A 22,554-nucleotide genomic window follows, 5' to 3' on the forward strand; every position below is an offset into this window, starting at 1 on the left:
GCAGCCACGCGAGCGCTTCACTGTTTTCAGCGCGCGTTTCAGTTTTTTGCTCGCTTCTAAAACTTCTGCTCGCTTCGTAATTACAAGCGGGGATACGTCACAGATTGACGATGATCCAGGCTTGGTAGAAGATTACCGGAATCATCGATCGAAATTGCCAGTGAGCCTTATGGAACAGGTAAATTCAGAGTGCAATGTGTTTTTTGTTTTTAATTGATATGTTATTTCAAAGTAGGTTTCAGTGTGTATTTTATTGTCAGTGTTGGTTGGTGTTATATATCACATTATAGTTAATTATTCAGCACCCCCGCCGTGAAATGCATCCCCTTCTTGTGAACGCGCACAGTACGGTCTGCTTTCGAAAACGGGTACAATCCGCTTCGATATCGATATTCTTCCTGCAGGCAGGTCAAAACCTGTTTGTCTTATATGCTTAGAAAGGGTTGCATTAATTAAAAGTGGAAATGTGAAACGCCACTACGAAATGAAGCACAGCTCTTTTGAGCAAAGTTATCCGCTGAATCCGAGCAGAGAGCACGCAAATTAACTGAACTGCAAGCCCATTATGACAGATCCCGACTCATCACACATACTTTTACAGCCCAGCAACGTGCAAACGAATGTTTACTTTTGGGGCAACATTAAAAAAATATTTAATAACGGGATAGACGTGAAGGAGTGCTTAAATGCTGTTGCTGAGACATTATTTGATGGAAAACAAAAAGATGATATATGTGAAAAATAAAACAAATCCCTATATCAGCTTCAACAGCAACCAGAAAATCAGAAATATTAGCAGGTGATGTACTGGCTCAGATTGATGCAGCTATTCAGAGCGCACAATGCATATCTCTGGCCATTGATGAGTCTACAGATGTTACTGATAATGCCCAGTGTGGTGGAATTGATGGCACAGAATTCGAGGTCTTATAGTATATTAAGCAGTATTTATTTGATAGCAAGAGTTACAATATAAAAGTATGATGTGAAGCTTGCGCTTCATGCAGTAACTCTGAACTGTCTCTCAGTCCAGATTCTTATAGTCAAAGTGTGTGTGTAGAAAAAACTAAGGATGCTGCTTCCCAGGAGCAGTTATCAGTTTCCCTGGGATTCAACCTTGGGTGCTTAGAAATGGATAAGCAATATTATCACCAACTCTGCTGCTGCACAGAAAACTTCAGTCTTACAGAAAAACATCTTCGATATGGTTACAGTTAATTACTAAGCAGTACTTTTCACACAGACTGTGCTATAGTGTCTGCATGGACATGATTAACATGAATCACACATGAATATAATCAATATTTCCTTCACACCAGCTTTTAGTGTATGTGAGATTTTATCATAAAGATAGGAAGGAGCTCTGTGAGGATCTGCTGGGTCTAACCACTGGAAACACATACAAGAGGAGATGATATATATGCAGCAATAAAAGAGATGCTGAGAATAAGACACATAGATCTGAAGCAGGTTGTTTCTGTTCACATGACATCCTCCTCGACAGACTCTCTTCTTTAGGCATTGCAAATATACCTCTTCAATGGTTCCACTCTTATCTCTCTGGCCGCACTCAGTTTGTTCAGTTAAAATCATTTATATCTCACTCTGTTTTGGTTACCTCAGGTGTTCCTCAGGGCTCTGTCCTGGGACCCTTGTTATTAATTATTTATCTTCTTCCCCTGGGATATATTTTTCGTAAGCATGATATTCAGTTTCACTGCTACGCGGATGACACCCAGCTGTACTTTTCAACCAAACCTAATGCTACACTCCCACCTTCATCTCTTACTGATTGTCTCCTTGAAATAAAACATTGGTGTACCCTCAACTTTCTTAAATTGAATTGCAATAAAACAGAATTTCTACTGATTGGCACTAAATCAACATTAAGTAAATGTCATAATCTCTGCATTTCGGTTGATAATTATTCCATATCTCCCTCTCCTCAGGTTAAGAGTCTGGGTGTCATCCTTGATAGCACTCTTTCTTTTGTTTCTCATGTTAATAATATCACTCGGTCAGCTTATTCCGTCTTCGAAATATAAATCGTCTTCGCCCTTCTCTTAATCATCACTCTACTGCTATCTTGGTTCATAGTCTGGTTACTTCTTGTTTAGATTACTGTAATTCTCTTTTGTTTGGTCTACCTCAGAAAACCCTTCATAAATTACAATTAGTACAAAATTCAGCCGCTCGTATCATTTCACAGACCCCTACAATGCATCATATCACTCCTGTTTTACAGCAGCTTCACTGGCTTCCCATTTCTCATCGCATTCATTATAAAATACTCCTTTTAACTTTCAAAGCTCTCCATAATCTTGCCCCTTTATATCTTTTAGACCTCCTTCATATTGCTACACCAGTTCGCACCCTTAGATCTTGTTCTTCTATCTATCTCACTATTCCACCTGTCCGTCTTGCCACTATGTGGAACAGAGCATTTAGTTGTGATGCTCCACGCCTTTGGAACTCACTTCCAGCTGATCTTCGCAACACAGATTCATTACCACATTTTAAAATCAAACTTAAAACTCACTTGTTTAAAGTTGCCTATGACCTGTAAATTTTACTTGCACGGTTTCTTTTTTGTACTTATTTTTATTGTGTATTTTTAATTTGTTTGTTAAATTATGTAAGGTGACCTTGAGTGCCAAGAAAGGCGCCATTAAATAAAATTTATTATTATTATTATTAACTTTTTTGTTAACTTTTTACTTGAACTGTAAACCTTCAATTCTCGAGGCTTGGACTTCTTCATTTTAAGAGAAAAAATTTAATTAGGTTCTGTTTGCACTTTTAAAATGTACTTGATTTTGAGGTTTCTGTTTTCTGAAATAAAGGTTTTAAAGTTATTTGCCTGGGACTATTTTATAGATTGTAAAATAGCTAGTTGTATACCTTAGTGCCATTTGTTAACAGTAAACATGTAAACATACAGGTGAACAAGACCATAAGGCAAAAGTTGGACTTTTGTTCGGACCTTTTACTAGGAAGAAATTTTAGCTCTGGACCTCAGTGTGTTTTAATTGAGTACTCCTGATCTATATACTTCTAACTTAGAATTTCGCCATTTATGCTCTAAGATTTGCACGGCTCGTTTGAGACGACGCATGTGCTCGCTGTACCAAGGCCCCATTCTTCTCTCACTTAGTCTCTTATATATCGCAATTGCGCCAGCTTATCAAAAGCTGTATGGAGAGAAGTCTTGACATGCTCGGTAATCCGCTGTAGCCCTTCCAAAGCTACAGGTGGATCACTGTTTGTCAGGTCTGGTAAAGTATTAATGAGAACAGCTATGGTAGTAAATGTAATAGTTTGTTTAATCTGGTAGCGGGGCGCCTGATGAATACCGTCGTTCTCAGGGTGCTCAGCCTTATGGCTATGGCACCAAAACGTCACCCATTTGCCCCGCTACGAGGGCTCTAATGCTGGGGGCTCGCTTGCTACGGCTGTGGCAACCAGGCCTGCTACACTAGATGCTGCTTACTCTCTAGGACTGTCTAGAGCCCGGATGTGCTCCTCTAAACAAGAAATCTTCTTCGTCAGGCTAATGATTAATCTACACTTTTCACATACAATATTACCACTACTGAAGGAAGAAACCCTTCTATAGCCCTTCTATCTTGTAAAACTATACACTCAGCACAAGCAACAAGGAACTCAGACATGATGAAATATTTAGCTTTGGTTAAGTTGTACGTTGATGTTTTTGAAGGCAGAAACGGTCTTCCGATGGCTCGTGGACGTTGCTGGTATCAGAGTGATGAGTAGATATATCCGAAATTCTTAAGATTTTCAAAATTTATAAGTAAAGCAGAGCCGGAGTGGCTAATCGGGAGATTCGGGAGGATTCCCCATGGGCCGGTTCATGTTAATCTCTAGTTTGGGCCGATTGGGAGGGAAAAATAATTTTGGGCCGGATTTGGTCATAAAACTCCCGGGCTGAAAAAGTGTCCCACTCCGGCCCTGAAGTAAAGTAACTAGTGTTGTTTAGGTGGTAACACTAAAAGTAACTCATTTAGCAGTATGGCAACACAGTGGCATTCACGAATAACGGATAACACAGACAAACACAAACTACAACACACACACAGCAATGACCAAACATAGATGAACATACACACACATGCCCACCTGGAGAGAGGGGTCAGGGGCTGTACCGTGATACTATTGATGTGTATTTTCCAGACATGTGAACAAGTCACTAAGTTGCAAGTAACAAGTAAGTCTCAAGTCTTCACAATCAAGTCTCGAGTCAAGTCCCAAGTCAATACAATCAAGTCTCGAGTCAAGTCTTAAACTTCAAGTCCTAGTCAAGTCACCAGATGTAATTTCAATATTTAACACAATTGATGCAGTCGATTAGTAGTATATTAAGTTAGTCAGACTAACTAACGTTAGGCGTTTGAGTGTTTCAGTTCGCTTGAGTGAGATGTCGTCGCAATTGTCATCACCTACAGCCCACCCCCCCCTCCCCTCCTCAGTGACTTTCGTTAATTCGTTCGTTTTTCCATCCGTTCCCCCCAGTCCCCACTTTAGAATTATCGTTGGTGCGGACCGCTCACACAAGTCAAGTTGCTCATGTGGACCCTTGTAAAAGTTTACTTTCAAACCCTGAGTTATCACATCCCAGCTTCCTAGCTAACCGTTATAGCATTATGTTAAATATACATAGCAGAGACTTACTTTTGTTTGTGCAGCCTCAAATGTCGAATAAAGTTTGAAGTGGTTGCATCTCCATCTCTTATCCTGACTCCACATGTCTTGCATGTCTCAGTTCTTCTTTTATTCACAACAGCATAATCTTTATAATTGAACAGGATAATTTTTGGGAGCATTTTGCTTGTCCTCTCTGCACAAAGTTGGTGGTGTGAAAGGACCACCAACATTCAAAAGTGACCAAAACATCAGCCAGAAAGCATAGGTACTGAGAAGTGGTCTGTGGTCCTCATCTGCAGAACCATTCCTTTATAGGGGGGTCTTGCTAATTTCCTCTCATTTCTATCTGTTGTCTATTCCATTTGCACAACAGCAGGTGAAATTGATTCACAATCCGTGTTGCTTCCTAACTGAACAGGTTGGTTTCACAGAAGTGTGGTTGACTTGGAGTTATATTGTGTTGTTTAAGTGTTCCCTTTATTTTTTGAGCAGTGTATATATCATATAATATAACCCATCTCTGCATTCAAAATTGCTCCCTATCACAGAAATAGTGTACTATTTACCATTAGCTGACACATTATAGTGAACTATTTCTGTAGTAGGGGGCGAACGCAGAGGAGTGATCTTGTGATCTGCCATGCTTAATTTCTTATGCAATCATGTAAAAGTGAGTCGTCATTTCCTGGTCTCAGGGATGAGATCGGTCTCAGAGAGGAGGTGGCCTGAGAGGAGAGATTTACGGCCAGACGCTATTGCAAGATTAAGCAGCTGTAGCGGATACATATGTTAGTTTATGGATTATGAACGGGGCACCATCCTGATTGCTCAGGAACCAGTATTGTGATAATAAAATAGGTGGAATATGGTTTAATCAGTCTCATTACTAAAGGATTAAGTTCTGGTTCCGCGCAGTGACCTAATACCATCGACCAAAATATGTATTTACCACCATGACCAGATTAATGAATAAATGTCCAAATTTATTAAATGGTTAATATTACAATTGATATGAAGAATAGCATATGGAATGATTTGGCTCAAAATGAAATAAACCTATATGTGAATCTACTAATCAAAGACAACAAAGAATAGAAAATTAAACAACAACAGCGAATGATAAACAACTGTCGGTGATCAGTGGCGTGCATACATAAACATCAGGTGGTGCTAAAGCACCACCAACTCTGCCCTTTATCAACAAAAGTGCCCTTTTGAAACTTCGGTTTTCATTTTACTGAGGTCGGTTTGAAATGATCTTTTGAAAATCTGAGCGACTAAAAACAATGCCCTGAAATGCGCCACCACCTCGCACACACCCGACCTCCCGACCTCTCTCTTCCTTTAACACCAGATGCGCTGCAGCAGCAGTTCAGTTCAGCGAGTGGAAGGAAGCGTCTTCAGCACAGCACGCACGGTCACAGATAGACTTCTACTCCTGTCCCCACCAGCCAGGTCACATACACATCAAGTCAAATCGTACCGTTTGCACTCTAAGCCCAACGTGAAATCATTTTGTTGTGCAGTAAAATGTCTCATACAGCACCAAACTACTAAGCATTTTTAGCTGACTGGTCACCTGATAAACTAGTCGCTCTAGCCCAAATCAATGATAGATAACGTGAGGACGACCACATACAAATAATTAAGGTAGCGTTTGCAAATCTATGTGTTAAGCTGAACGTTTTCTGATGTATAGGTTTTGTTAGGCAACATAAATTAACACATTCATTTGTGAAAGAAGAAACGGGAAGTTCCCCATTACCTGTGAAAAATGCCCATCTGCATTCATGTAATGACAACACTCAGTAGCCTATAACTCCTTCTCGTACTTTTTGGTCCTTTAACTGTCTTAATTGTAGGCCTATATTGATTTACTATATTACTATACTATACTATATACTTGCCCCCCAAAATGTCTGTGCACGCCACTGTCGGTGATCATTAGATTTAAATGGATTATATGACTACCCTAAGGCTTTCCTAACTAACCTAGGACCCAGGGACGGACATGAGAGAATAGAGAGAGAATAGAAAAGGCGAAAGAGAAGGTTTGAGCAGGTTAATGGTAACAGTATTTACTATTTCGGACTCTGGGAGAAATAGAAGTTGGCAACCCCAAATCAGCATATGAACTGAGAGTCTTATTTCGAAGAAGAGGCGTGGTTACGAGGACCAACCGGTGCGCGTTCACGGTTCGTTTCTTGAGGTGACTAAGTCTGATGGAGCAGGTCACGTGAGACGGCTCGAATCGTGGAGACTTAGGGGTGACGTCACACCGCTGGAGGGCACAGCCAACTTGTGCAGATAACTTTACTGAGAAAGAAAATGCGCTCGACTTGAAAGACTAGACGAAATAAACGTAAAAGAAAGAAAATAAAATATAGAAGAATCTTCTGTTGGACTCAGTAAGAGCTTGTTGCTGTCTTTTGGCTTTGCTCCGGTGGACTCTGCGGTGTTCGGCGTGAGTCCAGGACTCTGTTGGTCGCGATGATTTGGCGTGTTTCCAACGAGTTCGAGTCTCTGGGTCTCGGCGAGTCTGGCGAAATTCTCCAAGTCCTTTCCAAGTCTACCAGGCTGCCAAGCTCCTTGTCTGTCTTCGAGCGAGTGCTCTTAAAGCAACTTTTGGGCGTCATCGTAAGGCACTTTCACGTCATTGACCATTGGGCCTGTATTATTGAATATTCATTACCTATGCCCGGACAGGGAAGAGAGAGAGCGAGGGGGGGTCCGTCTCTCCAGGTCTAGTTAATGACTTAACCAAAGAAGACAGATTATCACAATTTGAAGACAAAGGGAATTCCCTATTCCTAAATAAACTGGCTTACATACTCTGCCTAAATAAGTATCAATTTGGTTCTATTAGTCTACACATTGAGCCATTCTTAATTTCCACTTTTGGACAATAAATGACACATAATGCACAGACAGGCATGAATGTGAGGTCACATAAGCACACATGAGAATGATTACATTCAATGAGTAACATACAAACTAATACATAGATATGCATATGCCTAATATAGCACATTACATGTTGATATTTGGTTATATATAAATCTAAATTAATATTACATTGGAATACAAGTGTATTTATATATCTAAAATAATGCAGCACAGGAATATGTGAGTACACAAGTCTCTATGACTAACACACAGAATTAATGAGCATGTATGTTTAAACAGCAGAACACACAGTAATATACACTGCTCAAAAAAATAAAGGGAACACTTAAACAACACAATATAACTCCAAGTCAACCACACGTCTGTGAAACCAACCTGTTCAGTTAGGAAGCAACACTGATTGTGAATCAATTTCACCTGCTGTTGTGCAAATGGAATAGACAACAGGTAGAAATGAAAGGCAATTAGCAAGACCCCCCCTATAAGGAGTGGTTCTGCAGGTGGGGACCACAGACTACTTCTCAGTACCTATGCTTTCTGGCTGATGTTTTGGTCACTTTTGAATGTTGGTGGTCTTTTTACACTCGTGGTAGCATGAGACGGACTCTACAACCCTCAGTGGCTCAGGTAGTGCAGCTCATCCAGGATGGCACATCAATGCGAGCTGTTGCAAGAAGGTTTGCTGTGTCTGTCAGCGTAGTGTCCAGAGGCTGGAGGCGCTACCAGGAGACAGGCCAGTACACCAGGAGACGTGGAGGAGGCCGTAGGAGGGCAACAGCCCAGCAGCAGGACCGCTACCTCCGCCTTTGTGCAAGAAGGAACAGGATGAGCACTGCCAGAGCCCTGCAAAATGACCTCCAGCAGGCCACAAATGTGCATGTGTCTGCACAAACGGTTAGAAACCGACTCCATGAGGATGGTATGAGGGCCCGATGTCCACAGATGGGGATTGTGCTCACAGCCCAACACCGTGCAGGACGCTTGGCATTTGCCAGAGAACACCAGGATTGGCAAATTTGTCACTGGCGCACTGTGCTCTTCACAGATGAAAGCAGGTTCACACTGAGCACGTGACAGATGTGACAGAGTCTGGAGACGCTGTGGAGAGCAATCTGCTGCCTGCGACATCCTTCAGCATGACCGGTTTGGCAGTGGGTCAGTAATGGTGTGGGGTGGCATTTCTTTGGAGGGCCGCAGAGCCCTCCATGTGCTCACCAGAGGTAGCCTGACTGCCATTAGGTACCGAGATGAGATCCTCAGACCCCTTGTGAGACCATATGCTGGTGCGGTTGGCCCTGGGTTCCTGTGTGTCAGCAGTTCCTGCAAGATGAAGGCATTGAAGCTATAAACTGGCCCGCCCGTTCCCCAGACCTGAATACAATTGACATCATGTCTCGCTCCATCCACCAACGTCACATTGCACCACAGACTGTCCAGGAGTTGGCGGATGCTTTAGTCCAGGTCTGGGAGGAGATCCCTCAGGAGACCATCCGCCACCTCATCAGGAGCATGCCCAGGCTTTGTAGGGAGGTCATACAGGCACGTGGAGGCCACACACAATACTGAGCCTCATTTTGACTAGTTTTAAGGACATTACATCAAAGTTGGATCAGCCTGTAGTGTGTTTTTCCACTTTAATTTTGTGTGTGGCTCCAAATCCAGGCCTCCATTGGTTAATACATTTGATTTCCATTGATGATTTTTGTGTGATTTTGTTGTCGGCACATTCAACTTTGTACAGAACAAAGTATTCAATGAGAATATTTCATTCATTCAGATCTAGGATGTGTTATTTGAGTGTTCCCTTTATTTTTTTTGAGCAGTGTATATATGCATGACTGCATTCACTATAGAGTTCAAGACTACAAGAACAGGTATATCTAACTACTGATACACAAAGTAATACATGAATATGCATCAATGTGGTGTGTTTATACAATAACCGGTATTCTAATAAGATCAATTAATACTGAATACATGAAAGATCATAAGTTGTGTCTTTATCAACCACATGGCACAGTGTTCACATTTAGAGGCACATGGTCCTGTGGTCCTTTGTTTTTAAGGGCTGGAATGTTGAATACTGGCCTTCAAGAATAATTTGCCCTTTCCCTGGTTGGAATGTTTGGTCTTTTTAGACTCAGTTTGCCGATCTAGTTCCAGTAGGCTACGTCCCAATTTCATGTACAGTTCGGATTTGGAGTTACAGAGATCTCGTAACGTAACACTCGTGACGGAGTGTTTTTTCAATAGCCCTGAAATAAATGCTCCGGTTTAAAATTAATTCTCCAGTCAAAATAAAATTTTTTTTTAACAATTTATTCTGGGTCCGTATGGGACCGGATTGGGTCCGTATCCGGACCGAGGTCCGTTGGTTGCGGACCACGGAAATAGAAATTTGCAGAGTTAATCAGGAATGAGATTGGGTCCGGACAGGACTGCGTTCGGGTCCAGATCCGGATCGCGGTCCGCCTATTAGTGACCTCTGCTATACTGTATATTTATATTTTGACTGATATGTACAACTGAATATCATCAGCATAGCAATGCTGCAATACATGCATAGCACCTAATTGTTCTTTAAAAGTTATAAAGTATACTGTCATACCGGACCTGAACCAGCTGGTGGCGTCATGGAGCGATTAGAGGGTGGACACTGAGACACTGGGCCTTCTGAGACCAAGTCACTTGGTTTATTTACAGCACAGGAATACTAATCTTTTTTTTTTTTGGAATATAATGCCAAAAATCTAAAGAGTAAATACAGTGCACAGGTTAGTTCCTGAAAGCACACAATTTAAGATGTACTTTTAAGACAGTGTTTGATAGTGCATAACACTCCACTTCGAGGGCGAAGGGTTCCTGTGTCTTTTATGTCAAAGGACTGCCCAGGCACAAGACTGAAGTCAAATCTCTGAAGAAACTTGGCGAGCACGACTTTAGCCTCCATCTAAGTAGAAAGAGATTAGTGTGTTGGTGTTGATTTGTCAATGCACATCTTGGCCTGATTGCTTTTATTATATAATAATATGAAAAGAATATGAATGCATATGATGTGAGATCTCACTTGTGAGAAAGTCTGCCCAAGACATGAGCGTGGCCCGAGAGCAAATGGATAGTAGCAGAAATACGGCCTTTTGCAATGAGAATACAAGTTCATATTATCATATTCAATAGGCCTAAGGCAAATCATTATTTGGACAATAATAAGAATAATAATAGGAAAACATACTTGCTGGCATTTGGATTAAATCTTTCTGGATCAAACGTCAAAGGATCTTTAAAGAATTTTTCCATCCTTGATGTGATGTAAGAACTGAACTAAAGAGGGAGAGTAAATAGGACCTCTTACCTACACACTAATTGCCCAGAAGAAACACTCATTAGAAATACTTTGCAGTTGTAGAGTGTGAGACTATAGCTCATCTGTTGCCATGCAAGGTCATGCTCCGCCTCTTCTCTAGTCATCAATAGGACCAGTGTTGGCTCATGTAAGAACTCCAGCAGCACTTCTGCAGGAGACTCGTACGTTTCTGTGCTTGTCGGAACTGCCGCCATGTCACAAATATGTTTCAACTAATGTGTGTAAGTGAGGAACTGAAACTATTGGTGACTATAGGTTAGAGCAGGGTAATCACCTCAGCATCGCAACACCAGCACTGCAACATCACCATGTATTGCACCACAGTGAAAGTTTTAGATCACTTACTGATAAATTACAAAATTTTAAAACATAAAAAGGCAATCAATAAAAACAAGATAGTTCCAAACAAAAAATCTAATATATGCTAAATATTACTAATACTAATATCTGTCACCAAAACACACTCACAAGAACAGAACATCCTGCTGGGATTTTAAATCCACTGATGACCATATCCTCATGAAGCCAACGAGATGTTCCAGGTGCAGTTGGGTAAACACGGAGGGTTTCCTTCAGAACCTAAGCCACAGACACAAAGAACATGTTCTGATTCCCACAAATAATTTTGTCGCCAGAATATGGTCTCTCAAACGCAGATTAGAAAACTACTCATTGACTAACCTGAGTCAAGTAGGTGAGTTTACCAAGATCCTCATACTGTATATCATGTCTTGTACCGAGAACCTCGTCCACCTCCTCCTTAGCCCTAAGGATTTAGAGCAAGGATGCTATATAGCTAGCCTTCCAACAGCTGTAAACCTATATATGATGTTATTATTTAATAATCTAGTTTGGATTGCTTTGGATAACCATTCTTATTTTACCTTTTCAGTATCTCTGGATGCCTGCCTAACTCCATAACGGCAAAGGAGAGTTGATTGGCTGTTGTTTCTTGACCTAAACAACATAATCCCAAATGGTTTAATTAGCATAAGCAGACAAAAACAATATCATACTATGTCAAATAGTAAGTAATCACACTTAGCCCTGACCCCACCTGTCTGTCATGTCTTTGTCTGTCAACACAGAGACACATTTCCCCCTTGGTGGCTCACACTACGCCTCCTCCCCTTATCACACTACGCCTCCTCCCCTTATCACACTACGCCTCCTCCCCTTATCATTTGTTATGGGAAGCTTGTGTGGCAACCTGTTTCGCATTTGTTATTGTTCTGTGTCTGAGTGCCTACCCGATACGAACTCTTGGACTGTTTAAAGGACTCTGATAAGAGCGAGATTTATTACGGGCAAATCCATGACCAGTGTTTCGTCTGCCTCAATACTGCTCAATAACTAAAGCGTCACAGCAGTTGCTATACCATGTCAATTTACCTGTATTTAAAACATTACAGTAAACATAATACAATAAATATTAGATACACATTTACAAAATAAAAGACAGTAAACTATGAATATGATCAGTGGAACAGTTAAAGTAAAGTTAGTAAGAAGTGGTGTAGTAGGACCTCACCTTTGACACCACTGTAGTGGTACTGGAGTATTACTAGGCTACATAACATGATTCAACATTAACTAATGAATTGAGTTAGAAAATAACTTACCGGCAATAAAGAAAGTTACAAAATTGTCAAGCATCAGTTCATGGTCTTCCTCACCATCAACTTTAAGCTCCTCTGCAGGGTAATACATAAATCAGTGCTGCAAGGTGTTGCCAGCAAAGTCCTGAATTAATTATATTTATATCAAATTTGGAGAGCTCTCCAAGATTGAAAAAAAATTATTATTGACTACAAATACTATGCAAAAGGCTTGATTCACTGGGATTTGTTTACCAGCTGTTTTTAGTATCTGGGTTAGAATGTCTTTTGGGACATCCTCGCCATTTTCCACAGCTTTTCTCCTTTGGTTAATCCACTTGGCTCCAGTTGTGCGCAGTAGTTTGACAGCATCTTGTATCTCCTGCACTTTCTTTTTGTTCCAGGGGGAAAGCTGCAGACAAAGATGAAATGTATTACTTTATCATCATCTTAATAAATTTTGGAATGACAGGATCTTGTGTCAGGTTTTGAAAAATAAAGGTTGTTCTCACTCTGAAGAAAGGATCTCTAAAGTAGTGCAACATGCCCTGCAAACAGAGCTCTATGGCGTTTGGGAACGGGGAGTCGGGATTTTTCAGTAAGTCTAAATCAACCCCAAAGGCCACCTGTGAATTAAAAGCAGATAAAAAATTATTTAGTTATTAAGGAACAGTAGAGAACAACTCCTTGTATGTTGATATATGTCACTGGGGGTAATTTGGTAACTTCGTAATTTGGGTAACCTGCTGACTTAAAAAAAACAAACAAAATAATAGATCTGATCCCCCTGTGCTGGAGTATTTATCGATCATCATAAAATCAAAATCATATCCAAAAACATATACAGAAAGAAAAAAACAATACATTTCCTTCTATGTTACTGCTTTGCCAGGAATAACTTAAATAATTGGCAATATTGGGTGTTGGGAGAGAGTGCAAATAACTTCAAAACCTTGCAAATAACATCCAACGTGACGCAGTTGACCAGCCGGTGCATCTTGGCAATTGTACCCTCTTCAGCTATCTCCTCCAGATGCTGCATTAGACACTCAGCCCTCTCATTGAAGGTGTCCATTAAACCTCGAAGATAACTGTAAAGTTTGACAAGATCAGCTATGGTGCATCTGCCTTGCACACTCAGGCCATGATAAACAGAGGAGTGAAAAGCAGGACCCACGAGCTGCTGAAGGCAGGGTCCATGATCCTGCGCTGCTTATACCACACGTCATGGTCCATTGCGGTCACTAGTCCATTTCCTAAGAACCTGCAACAAGACTGTTCTGAATTTAGCTTTCTCCAGGACTGATACTCTGACCCAGCTGCTATTCACACCGCACTCACCCAGCTCACGTAAACCGAGTTTGGAGAAAATGTGTTATATAATTTGAACTAGCAATCAAACATTAATGGCATAAGAAACTTATCACATTTGGATTTGGTTATGGAAAGACTAAAAAGCCTACATATGTATTAACATCAAAGCAACAGATGAGCAATGTTTACATACAATAAATTCAATAGATAGACAGTCTGCATTAATAAATACACATTTAAGCCAATCCATATTATATGAAGCATCCCACCTTAATCCAAACAAGTTGAATACAATAAATTCAATAGATAGACAGTCTGCATTAATAAATACACATTTAAGCCAATCCATATTATATGAAGCATCCCACCTTAATCCAAACAAGTTGAATATGCGTTTGTAGACAAGGGGGTCTTTGGTATACTTGGGAGACATTAAAATCTCCTAAAGAGACAAAACAGAGAATGTGTGATGTTGGGTTTACACTGTGATGTTTGTTAAGTCAGGGTAAAATGTGTAGTAATGTTCACCTTTGTAGTTTCAGGGCAGGTAACCACTATTGTCACATAATGAAAGCCATAAAGTCTGTACACTGGGCCATATTTTTCTGTCCTGTAAAATAAGAAAAATAAGTACAAATTACAAGGTGCTTTTACAGATAAATTAACAGAAATGAATAAAACTGCAACTTTTAGGTCCAAACACTCTTTTTCTCCCTCTGTGTGTGTGTGTGTGTGTGTGTGTGTGTGTATTATGAAGTGAAAGTGCCTTCGTAAACAATGAGTTTACCATTCGAGGAATCTGTCATGTATAACAAAATCCGACGTTGTTGCTTTCCGCAATGTTGGTATATGGCCAAGGAGAAAACTGAAAAATGTGATTTAATAGCCTGTTAACATTGCACGTAAAAGGCTGATACTGCATTATACTGATCCTGACAAATGGACAAAGCGTATGAGCTAATTAACAACATAGACATTTTAAGATCCCGTCGTGATCTATAGCCTAAGTAACAGATGAAAAAGAATTCTTACTTGTCCCTTGGCGGTCCAGGTATGTGGTCATATTTCGCATGAATATGTCTCACATAAAGACAATATGCAATAAATGCAATAAAAACTGTGCAAATCGCGTAAAAAGTTAGATCAGTCGACCATTCCGCAACTGCCTGATAGATCGCCATGATCGATGTGAATGACGCTCCAGAATAATTCTACACCGACCTACTTGCGTTATATATTTGATGTCGAAAGTGTCTGGACTTCCGCATAGGCCAGATAGGTTACTAACAGCAGGGGGCACTGTTTTACAAATCGTGTATCTTAAAGTTACAAAAGTGTATATATATATATATATATATATATATATATATATATATATATATATATATATATATATATATATATATATATATATATCCATGCTGCTTCAAAGCCAACGCCATCGTCCCAATACTCAAAAACTCCAACCCATCAAGACTCAACGACTCCCGCCCGGTAGCCCTCACCCCCATCATCACAAAGTGCTTTGAGCAGCTGGTCCTAGCACACCTCAAAGCCCGCCTCCCCACATCACTGGACCCCCACCAATTTGCTTACCACCAGAATAGGAGCACTGAGGACGCAGTCTCCATAGCACTGCCCCCTGTCCTCTCACATCTGGACAATATAAACACCCCTGTACTCTCACATCTGGACAATATAAACACCCCTGTCTTCTCACATCTAGACAACATAAACACCTGTCAGGATGCTGTTCATAGACTTCAGTTCAGCATTCAACACAGTCGTCCCCTCAAACTAATCCCAAAACGTACAGACCTAGGCATCAGTTCCCTCATGTGCAACTGGTTACTTCCTGACCAACCAACCCCAACATGTCAGGTTGGATAAACACTGCTCATCTACCATCCTTATAAACACTGTGTGGCGAGTCCCTTCCTCTACTCCCACTTCACCCATGACTGCAAACCTGTTGATGCTTCTAATACCATCATCACGTTTGCAGATGACACCACAGTGATTGGCCTCATCAAAAACAACGCCTACAGGGAGGAGGTGGATCATCTGGTTGAGTGGTGTGACACTTCTGCTCAACACTGAGAAAACCAAAGAGCTCATCATGGACTTCAGAAGAAACACTGACCCACATCCACCCATCCACATCAAAGGGACGGTGGTGGAGCGTGTTAACACCTTCAAGTTCCTAGGTGTCCACATCTCTGAGGACCTCACCTGGATGACTGCCTGCTCCAAGCTGGTAAAGAAGGCTCACCAGTGCCTCTTCTTTCTGAGGACTTGAAGGAAGAACCACCAGACATCCTGGTGAACTTTTATCGCTGCACCATTGAGAGCATCTTGACGAACTGCATCACAGTATGGTACGGGTGCTGCTCTGCCTCAGACCGGAAGGCACTGCAGATGGTGGTGAAAGCTGCCCAACGCATCACCAGAGCAGCACTTCCTCCCATAGAGGACATTTATGGGAAGCGGCGTCTGAAAAGGGCTGGGAAAATCACCAAGGATCCCAGTCAACCAGCATACAGACTCTTCACCCTCCTGCCCTCTGGGAGGCGCTAAAGAGCCTCCAGACTAAGAGCACCAGGAACCGGAGCAGCTTCATTCCCACAGCTGTCAGACTCCTGAACTCTGCCTCCTGATATCAGAACAATAACCATGGACTGTGTCCTAATACACACCCATAACACACGGACTTAAACACAACTCACAGACTCTTTCATCTGTTGTATATACTGCCTGCTATTGTATATACTGTGTAAATATGTTCATAAGTACATACTTATATTATTTATTATACTTTTTATACCTTTCATATTTATAACCTGTCCATAGCCTGTACATTCACAACCTGTACATACTTATACTTCAGAGAATACTCAAGCTGTACATTTGTAATATACATATTTTTGCTAGCCCTTCTGGATGGATGCAAACTGCATTTTGTTGCTCAGTACTTGCAACATGTGCAATGACAATAAAGTTGAATTCTATTCTACAAACCAGATTCCAAAAAAGTAAACAAATAGTGAATAAAAACTGAATGGAATGATGTGGAGATGGCAAATGTCAATATTTTATTAGTAATAGAACATAGATGACAGATCAAAAGTTTAATCTGAGGAAATGTAACATTTTAAAGGAAAAATATGTTGATTCAAAATTTCAACAAATCCCAAAAAAGTTGGGACTGGAAAAAGGAAATTGAGCATATAACAAACAGCTGGAAGACCAATTAACACTAATAAATATTTTTTTTTAAAAAAGAGCTTCTCAGCGTGTCAGTGTCTCTCTGAAGCCAAGATGGTAAGAGGATCACCAATTCCACCATTGTGCAGAAAGATCATCAACCGTGCAAAACATCATCAAAAGATTCAGAGAATCTGGAACAATCGCTGTGTGTAAGAGTCAAGGCCATAAAACTCTACTGGATGGTAGTAATCTCCAGGCCCTTAAACATCACTGCACCTCAAACAGGAATGCCACTGTCAAGAAACAGACATATAACAGAATGGGCTCAGGAATACTTCCAGAAAGCATCGTCAGTGAACACAACCCACCGTGCCATCCGCTGTTGTCAGCTGAAACTCTACAGTGCAAAGAGGAAGCCATTTCTAAGCTTGCTCCACAAGCTCAGACATTTGCACTGGGCCAGGCGTCTTTTAAAATGGAGAAAATGGAAAAATGGAAGACTGTTCTGTGGTCAGATGAGTCACGATTTGAAGTTCTTTATGGAACACTGGTACGCCATGTCATCCGGAACAGAGAAGACAAGGATAACCCAAGTTGTTACCAATGCTCCGTTCAGAAACCTGCATCACTGATGGTATGAGGTTGCTTGTGGCATGGGCAGCTTGCATGTCTGGAAAGGCATCATTAATACATAGAACTATGTTCAGGTTCTAGAACAACTATGTTCAGGTTCTAGAACAACATCTGCTCCCATCTAGACGTCGTCTCTTTCAGGGAAGACCCTGTATTATTCAACAAGATAATGCCAGACCACATTCTGCAGCAATCACATCATGGCTACGTAGGAGAAGGATCCGGGTACTGAAATGGCCAGCCTGCAGTCCAGATCTTTCACCTATAGAGAATGATTTGGTGCATCATAAAGAGGAAGGTGTGATAAAGAAGGCCCAAGATGATTGAAAAGTTAGAGGCCTGTATTAGACATGGATGGGAGAGCATTCCTATTTCTAAACTTTTTTTTTTTGTTTGCAGCCGGGAGAGGACCGGGCACGGCACACACCAGACCCAGAGCCAGCTGTCCTCACACATACCCTCAAACTCATATACATTCACCCCCCATACACCCCTACATACACCTACACACCTCCCTATCCACATACATACATACACACACACACACACGTACATCCACCCCAACATACATTCCCACACACATTCACCCATACCCATATACACTCTTATGGACATATATACACCCCCCCAATGTACTTACACATTCACCCCCATATATACACACACACACACACACACACACACACACACACACCCCCCCCCAACACGTACTCATTCATCCACCTATACAAAAAGAGACAAGGACAAAGACATTCATCCAAACTAACACACTCTCTGCGGTGGGGGCAAATGGCTGGACCAGCAAGGATCGGCAGCAGCCCCAGGACAGCACCAGCCCAGTCCCGCACTAGCGACACCCCCCCCCGGCAGGGAGCAGGAAACAGGTGAAGTAAGGCCTTCCCACCCCTCCACCCCCAGTGCTGTGTTGTGTGTAGGTGTATATGCATGTATGGTAATGTGTGATACTATGGTGTAGTTAAAATTGAGGGGACAGTTGCTGGGACAAACGTGGACAAGGGCCTGGGCCACTGGTCAGTGTTTGTCCACACCGTCCCCTCAAAGTCTCTAAAATACAGTAAAAACTGAGGGACAGACAGTGGTGAGGAGACGGGTGAACCATGGCAGCAGGCCCACCTCGTCAACCTCTGGGTAACATGCCTGCCCCAAGAATCCTAAATGTATGAGTACTGTGTGTGTGTGTTTGTATGTGTGGGGGGTGAGTGGGTGGGTGGGAATACATGGGTCCAGAGGAAAGGGTCCTCTGGAAGAGGAGAGCCAGCTATCTAGCTGGCTCATTGGGCACCGAGCTTCGCTGCCCCCCCCCCCCCCGCTCGAGGCAGGGAGTGGTCGACCCGGGGGACACCCTACTCCGCCACCGCATCCAAGCCCAGACCCCCACCACAGAGAGCGGCCGGTCTGGACATCCACATTTACCTAAACACATATTCACCCACACATCCCATATATCAAATATATTTGTATAGCACTTTTCACAACACATGTTGTCACAAAGCGCTTTACAGGATTATACACCCACACACATACACCAATACACCTTCATCCCATATGCACAACCATACCAATCGCACAATAATCAAACATCAACACGGTGAAGATATGCTGGTCTGAGTCTGGAACCCAGCTCCCCTGGCCCACCCCAGATACCCCCCCCCCCAACAGCCACCGCCTCACTCCCACCACCCAGGCACCTCAGAGTCCCACGGCCCAGACCCGACACAAATGTAAGCCATTTCTACTGTATGTAGTATGCTGCAAAAATGTAATGTTCACCTATGTAAGTACAATGAGAAACATGACGAGGAAAATCAGTTCCCATACAAAAAGGTAACAAATGTATTTATTGTAAAATGCAAAGAAACAGATCACTGTTCAAACCTCTGATCTCGGTCAGGCCAGAGGACCTCATCTACATCAGCTGCAATATTCTCCCTCGCCAAACAGCGGGGGAATAAACGCCTTGCATGGCGAACCCATCCTTGGCAGTCATCTGCGTGGATGTCATCACATGCCTCCTCCATTGCCTGAAGTAGCGCCACACGGTCGTGGGGTCTACGTTCGTACACTTTCCACCTCCATGCAGAGAAGAACTCCTCTATTGGATTCAGAAATGGGGAATATGGTGGAAGGTGCAGCACAACAAATTGTGGATTGTTAGTGAACCAGTCATTGACCAGAGCTGCCCGGTGGAAACTTATATTATCCCAGATGAGAACATAGGAGGGCTGCTCTGGTTCTTCCTGTGGGAGGTTGAGGAGGTTTTTGAGTTCATCGAGAAATGATACCAAACGAGGAGTATTATAGGGCCCAAGTTGTGCGTGGTGATGCATGACCCCATGGTGACCAATGGCAGCACACATGGTGATGTTTCCACCACGCTGCCCAGGGACATTGACAATGGCACGGTTGCCAATGATGTTCCTCCCCCGCCGCCTGATCTTATGCAGGTTGAACCCTGCCTCATTAATGTAGATATATTCATAGGGAACAGCACTGGCACCCAGTTCAAGCACTCTCTGGAAAAAAGGAAAATGACCATTAGACCATGGGTCCCCAACCACCGGGCCGCGAACATTTCAGACACGTAACCGGTCCATGGCGCAAAAAAGGTTGGGGACCGCTGCATTAGACAAAAGGCCAACCTAGCGACACTGAGGTAAACAGTGACCTGTCCAAAAAGGGTACCGAGAGGGTGCTGTACTCACATGCACATATTGGTATCGTTGCTCCTTTACATGGTCAAAGTTGCACTCAAATGGAACACGATATACTTGCTTCATACTCAGCTGATGACGTTTTAAATCACGTTCAATTGTGGACAGGCTGACCTGGTCAATGTTTGAGAAATGAACATCATCTTCCAGGCCTCTGTCCCTGATTTCCCTCAATGACATTGTTTTCCAAAACCAAGTTTACTATGGTGATCTCTTGTTCAAGTGTGAATTTCAGGCATCTGCCGCCTCTTGCTGGCCATCTTTCTATTCTGATAAAAGTATATAAACACACACACACACACACACACACACACACACACACACACACACACACACTATAGATACACATTTCACTATATTGCTACATACTGTAAATGTAAAGATAAACATTGAACTACAGTGCACATTTCTGTGAATACTACAGTAAAACCATAAAGTGGTTACTTACCTATTCTCTTCTCTAAAAGCCCAAATAACTGAGGCTACTGTAAAGCGGCTCAAATTTGGCTGGACTCGACGCCCAGCTTCAGTCATGGTTAGGCCATGATTCAATACACGGTCCACTAAGGTATTTCATTTGAAAGACTGCCTTGTCGTTGCCTTCCTCTTCGGCCTGCTAGGCCTGCTAGGCCTCCTCTTACTCTAACTCTTCCTCTGTGTTCCTGTTGCTCCATTATCTCACCTAACACCTGTATCAGTCACTTGAGGCGTCTTTTAAACTCTGACAAATGATTGAAACATTCTGCTAATTAAGTTTGCACAGGTGCAACTTGTGTGAGATTATTTGGTAATTAGGGTTTTGTATTTGAAAGTCAGTGATTCTTAGGTGACCAAGGTGTACTAAATGATGCTATTTGTGTTTAGTGATTTGCAAAGCTGTGATTTAGATTGATATTCGAGTGAAAACATATAGAATTGTGTTTAGAGTTTAGCAGTTTGGGGTCACAATGTTGACACATGAGCTTCATGTTTTTGGATTTGTGTGCATAGTTCCACATTTTGTGTGTATACATTGTGGAAAAACTGTAAGACGTAATGGTTTTGACTGAGCCATCTAGAATGGCGAAAGCGCGTTTACGGATCTGGCTCCATCCATTGACAAGAGAGGTTAATAATGTTTTTCAGCGTGACATTATCGTGAGAGAAGTCGACAGGGAAGAGCGTTTCACGAAAGGCTTGCCGTGTGAAAGCTACTAAGCTGTTGCTATTATGTTGCTATTATTTTTTGTCGCTGCTGTAGCTTTTGTCACCGTTTTGCTACATTCACAAACATAGTATCTACTACTAGTTACTCGCTCCTCCTGTAACGTCCGCTAGCGTCCCTGCGGGTCTAAAGTGAGAAGTAAACTAATCTGCACTCTGCATTCCAATGGCCACTTTTCAGTTTTGCTTTAATTTTGGTATTTTTACTATTATGGATCTTACTATATACTATTTGCTATATTGGGGCAGTCATGGCCTGGTGGTAGGGAACTGGTCTTTTGACCGGAGGGTCGTGGAATCAATATGTTGTACATCTTGTGTCTGTATTTCACGTCCGGCGTCCAGGGTTTTTTTTTTTTTAAGTGAGGAAATGTCCTGGTTTTTAAATTACCTTCATCGGGTCATTAATTCTACAGGCACTAGGACCCTGAGCACGGCGCTGCATGACACGGAATCCCTGAGCCTCATCAGTTGAGCCTCATCGTACTCAACTGGCCGACCACGGTCCGGATCCGGGAGAGACGGGAGAATTAATTTTAAAGCGGAGTGTTATGTTCCCCCCCCCCCCCCCAAACAACTTACACACAGTGTCCTGGTTTTCCCAAATAAAAATATGGTCACCCTATGTTTTCAGCCTCGAATGAGCTATTGGCTAGAACTTGAAGGCGTAAAGCTTGTCGCTTTGCAGTTCCTTGATACCCCCCCCCCACTCCCTTCCCTCTTTATACCTCGCCAGGCAGAGTAAAAAGTGTAAAAAGCTGTAATTCAAAACCACCACCCCCTCCAGGCCAATAAAAACTACAGAATTCAAAACAGATGTAGCTTCGCAATGCGAGAACAGATTACGTTACGAGCACTGTTTGTTGTTCTCAGCAAAGGAGAGGATTGTGTTTTTATTAGATGTTGTGAGACACTTGTAAAGCTGCTTTGTTAC

General features: G+C 42.1%; 2 protein-coding genes across 3 annotated transcripts; both read right to left on the reverse strand.

Annotated features, from left to right (window-relative positions):
* Nucleotides 1-7,542: 7,542 nt before the first annotated feature.
* On the reverse strand, nt 7,543-15,120 carry LOC143523591 (cholesterol 24-hydroxylase-like). Of its 2 annotated transcripts, XM_077018147.1 has the most exons (15): nt 14,878-15,118; nt 14,633-14,710; nt 14,374-14,455; nt 14,214-14,287; nt 13,709-13,795; nt 13,484-13,622; nt 13,044-13,157; nt 12,787-12,943; nt 12,556-12,627; nt 11,818-11,890; nt 11,615-11,699; nt 11,402-11,512; nt 10,802-10,890; nt 10,637-10,703; nt 10,258-10,519 (listed from the first exon to the last, which is right to left on the reverse strand). In XM_077018147.1, exons 1-15 carry the CDS (start codon nt 15,024-15,026, stop codon nt 10,367-10,369), a joined length of 1,530 nt encoding a protein of 509 aa, XP_076874262.1. In that variant the 5' UTR covers nt 15,027-15,118; the 3' UTR covers nt 10,258-10,366. The 2 variants fall into 2 exon arrangements, with proteins under 2 accessions (XP_076874263.1, XP_076874262.1); XM_077018148.1 differs by lacking the exons at nt 10,258-10,519; nt 10,637-10,703; nt 10,802-10,890 and adding an exon at nt 7,543-8,889 and having other exon boundaries at nt 14,878-15,120.
* Nucleotides 15,121-19,449: 4,329 nt separating this feature from the next.
* LOC143522602 (uncharacterized) lies at nt 19,450-20,727 on the reverse strand. Its single transcript, XM_077016314.1, has 2 exons — nt 20,409-20,727; nt 19,450-20,219 (listed from the first exon to the last, which is right to left on the reverse strand). The coding sequence occupies exons 1-2, from the start codon at nt 20,595-20,597 to the stop codon at nt 19,569-19,571; spliced, it is 840 nt and encodes a 279-aa protein (XP_076872429.1). The 5' UTR covers nt 20,598-20,727; the 3' UTR covers nt 19,450-19,568.
* Between the last annotated feature and the right edge of the window lie 1,827 nt (nt 20,728-22,554).

Source organism: Brachyhypopomus gauderio, chromosome 9 (genome assembly GCF_052324685.1).
Source record: "Brachyhypopomus gauderio isolate BG-103 chromosome 9, BGAUD_0.2, whole genome shotgun sequence".
In the NCBI taxonomy this organism is placed as follows: Eukaryota; Metazoa; Chordata; class Actinopteri; order Gymnotiformes; family Hypopomidae; genus Brachyhypopomus; species Brachyhypopomus gauderio.

Bases quoted from the DNA above. Each gene is read 5' to 3' on its own strand.
- LOC143523591 (XM_077018147.1), bottom strand. From the start codon at position 15,026: ATGGCGATCTATCAGGCAGTTGCGGAATGGTCGACTGATCTAACTTTT. The intron at 11,513-11,614 runs GTTAGTCAATGA...TCTGTGGCTTAG, and splicing joins AACTCACCTACTTGACTCAG to GTTCTGAAGGAAACCCTCCG. The intron at 10,891-11,401 runs GTGAGTGTGTTT...CTCCCTCTTTAG, and splicing joins CAGCAGGATGTTCTGTTCTT to TTCAGTTCTTACATCACATC.
- LOC143522602 (XM_077016314.1), bottom strand. From the start codon at position 20,597: ATGTCATTGAGGGAAATCAGGGACAGAGGCCTGGAAGATGATGTTCAT. The intron at 20,220-20,408 runs GTGAGTACAGCA...CCTTTTTTCCAG, and splicing joins AACGATACCAATATGTGCAT to AGAGTGCTTGAACTGGGTGC.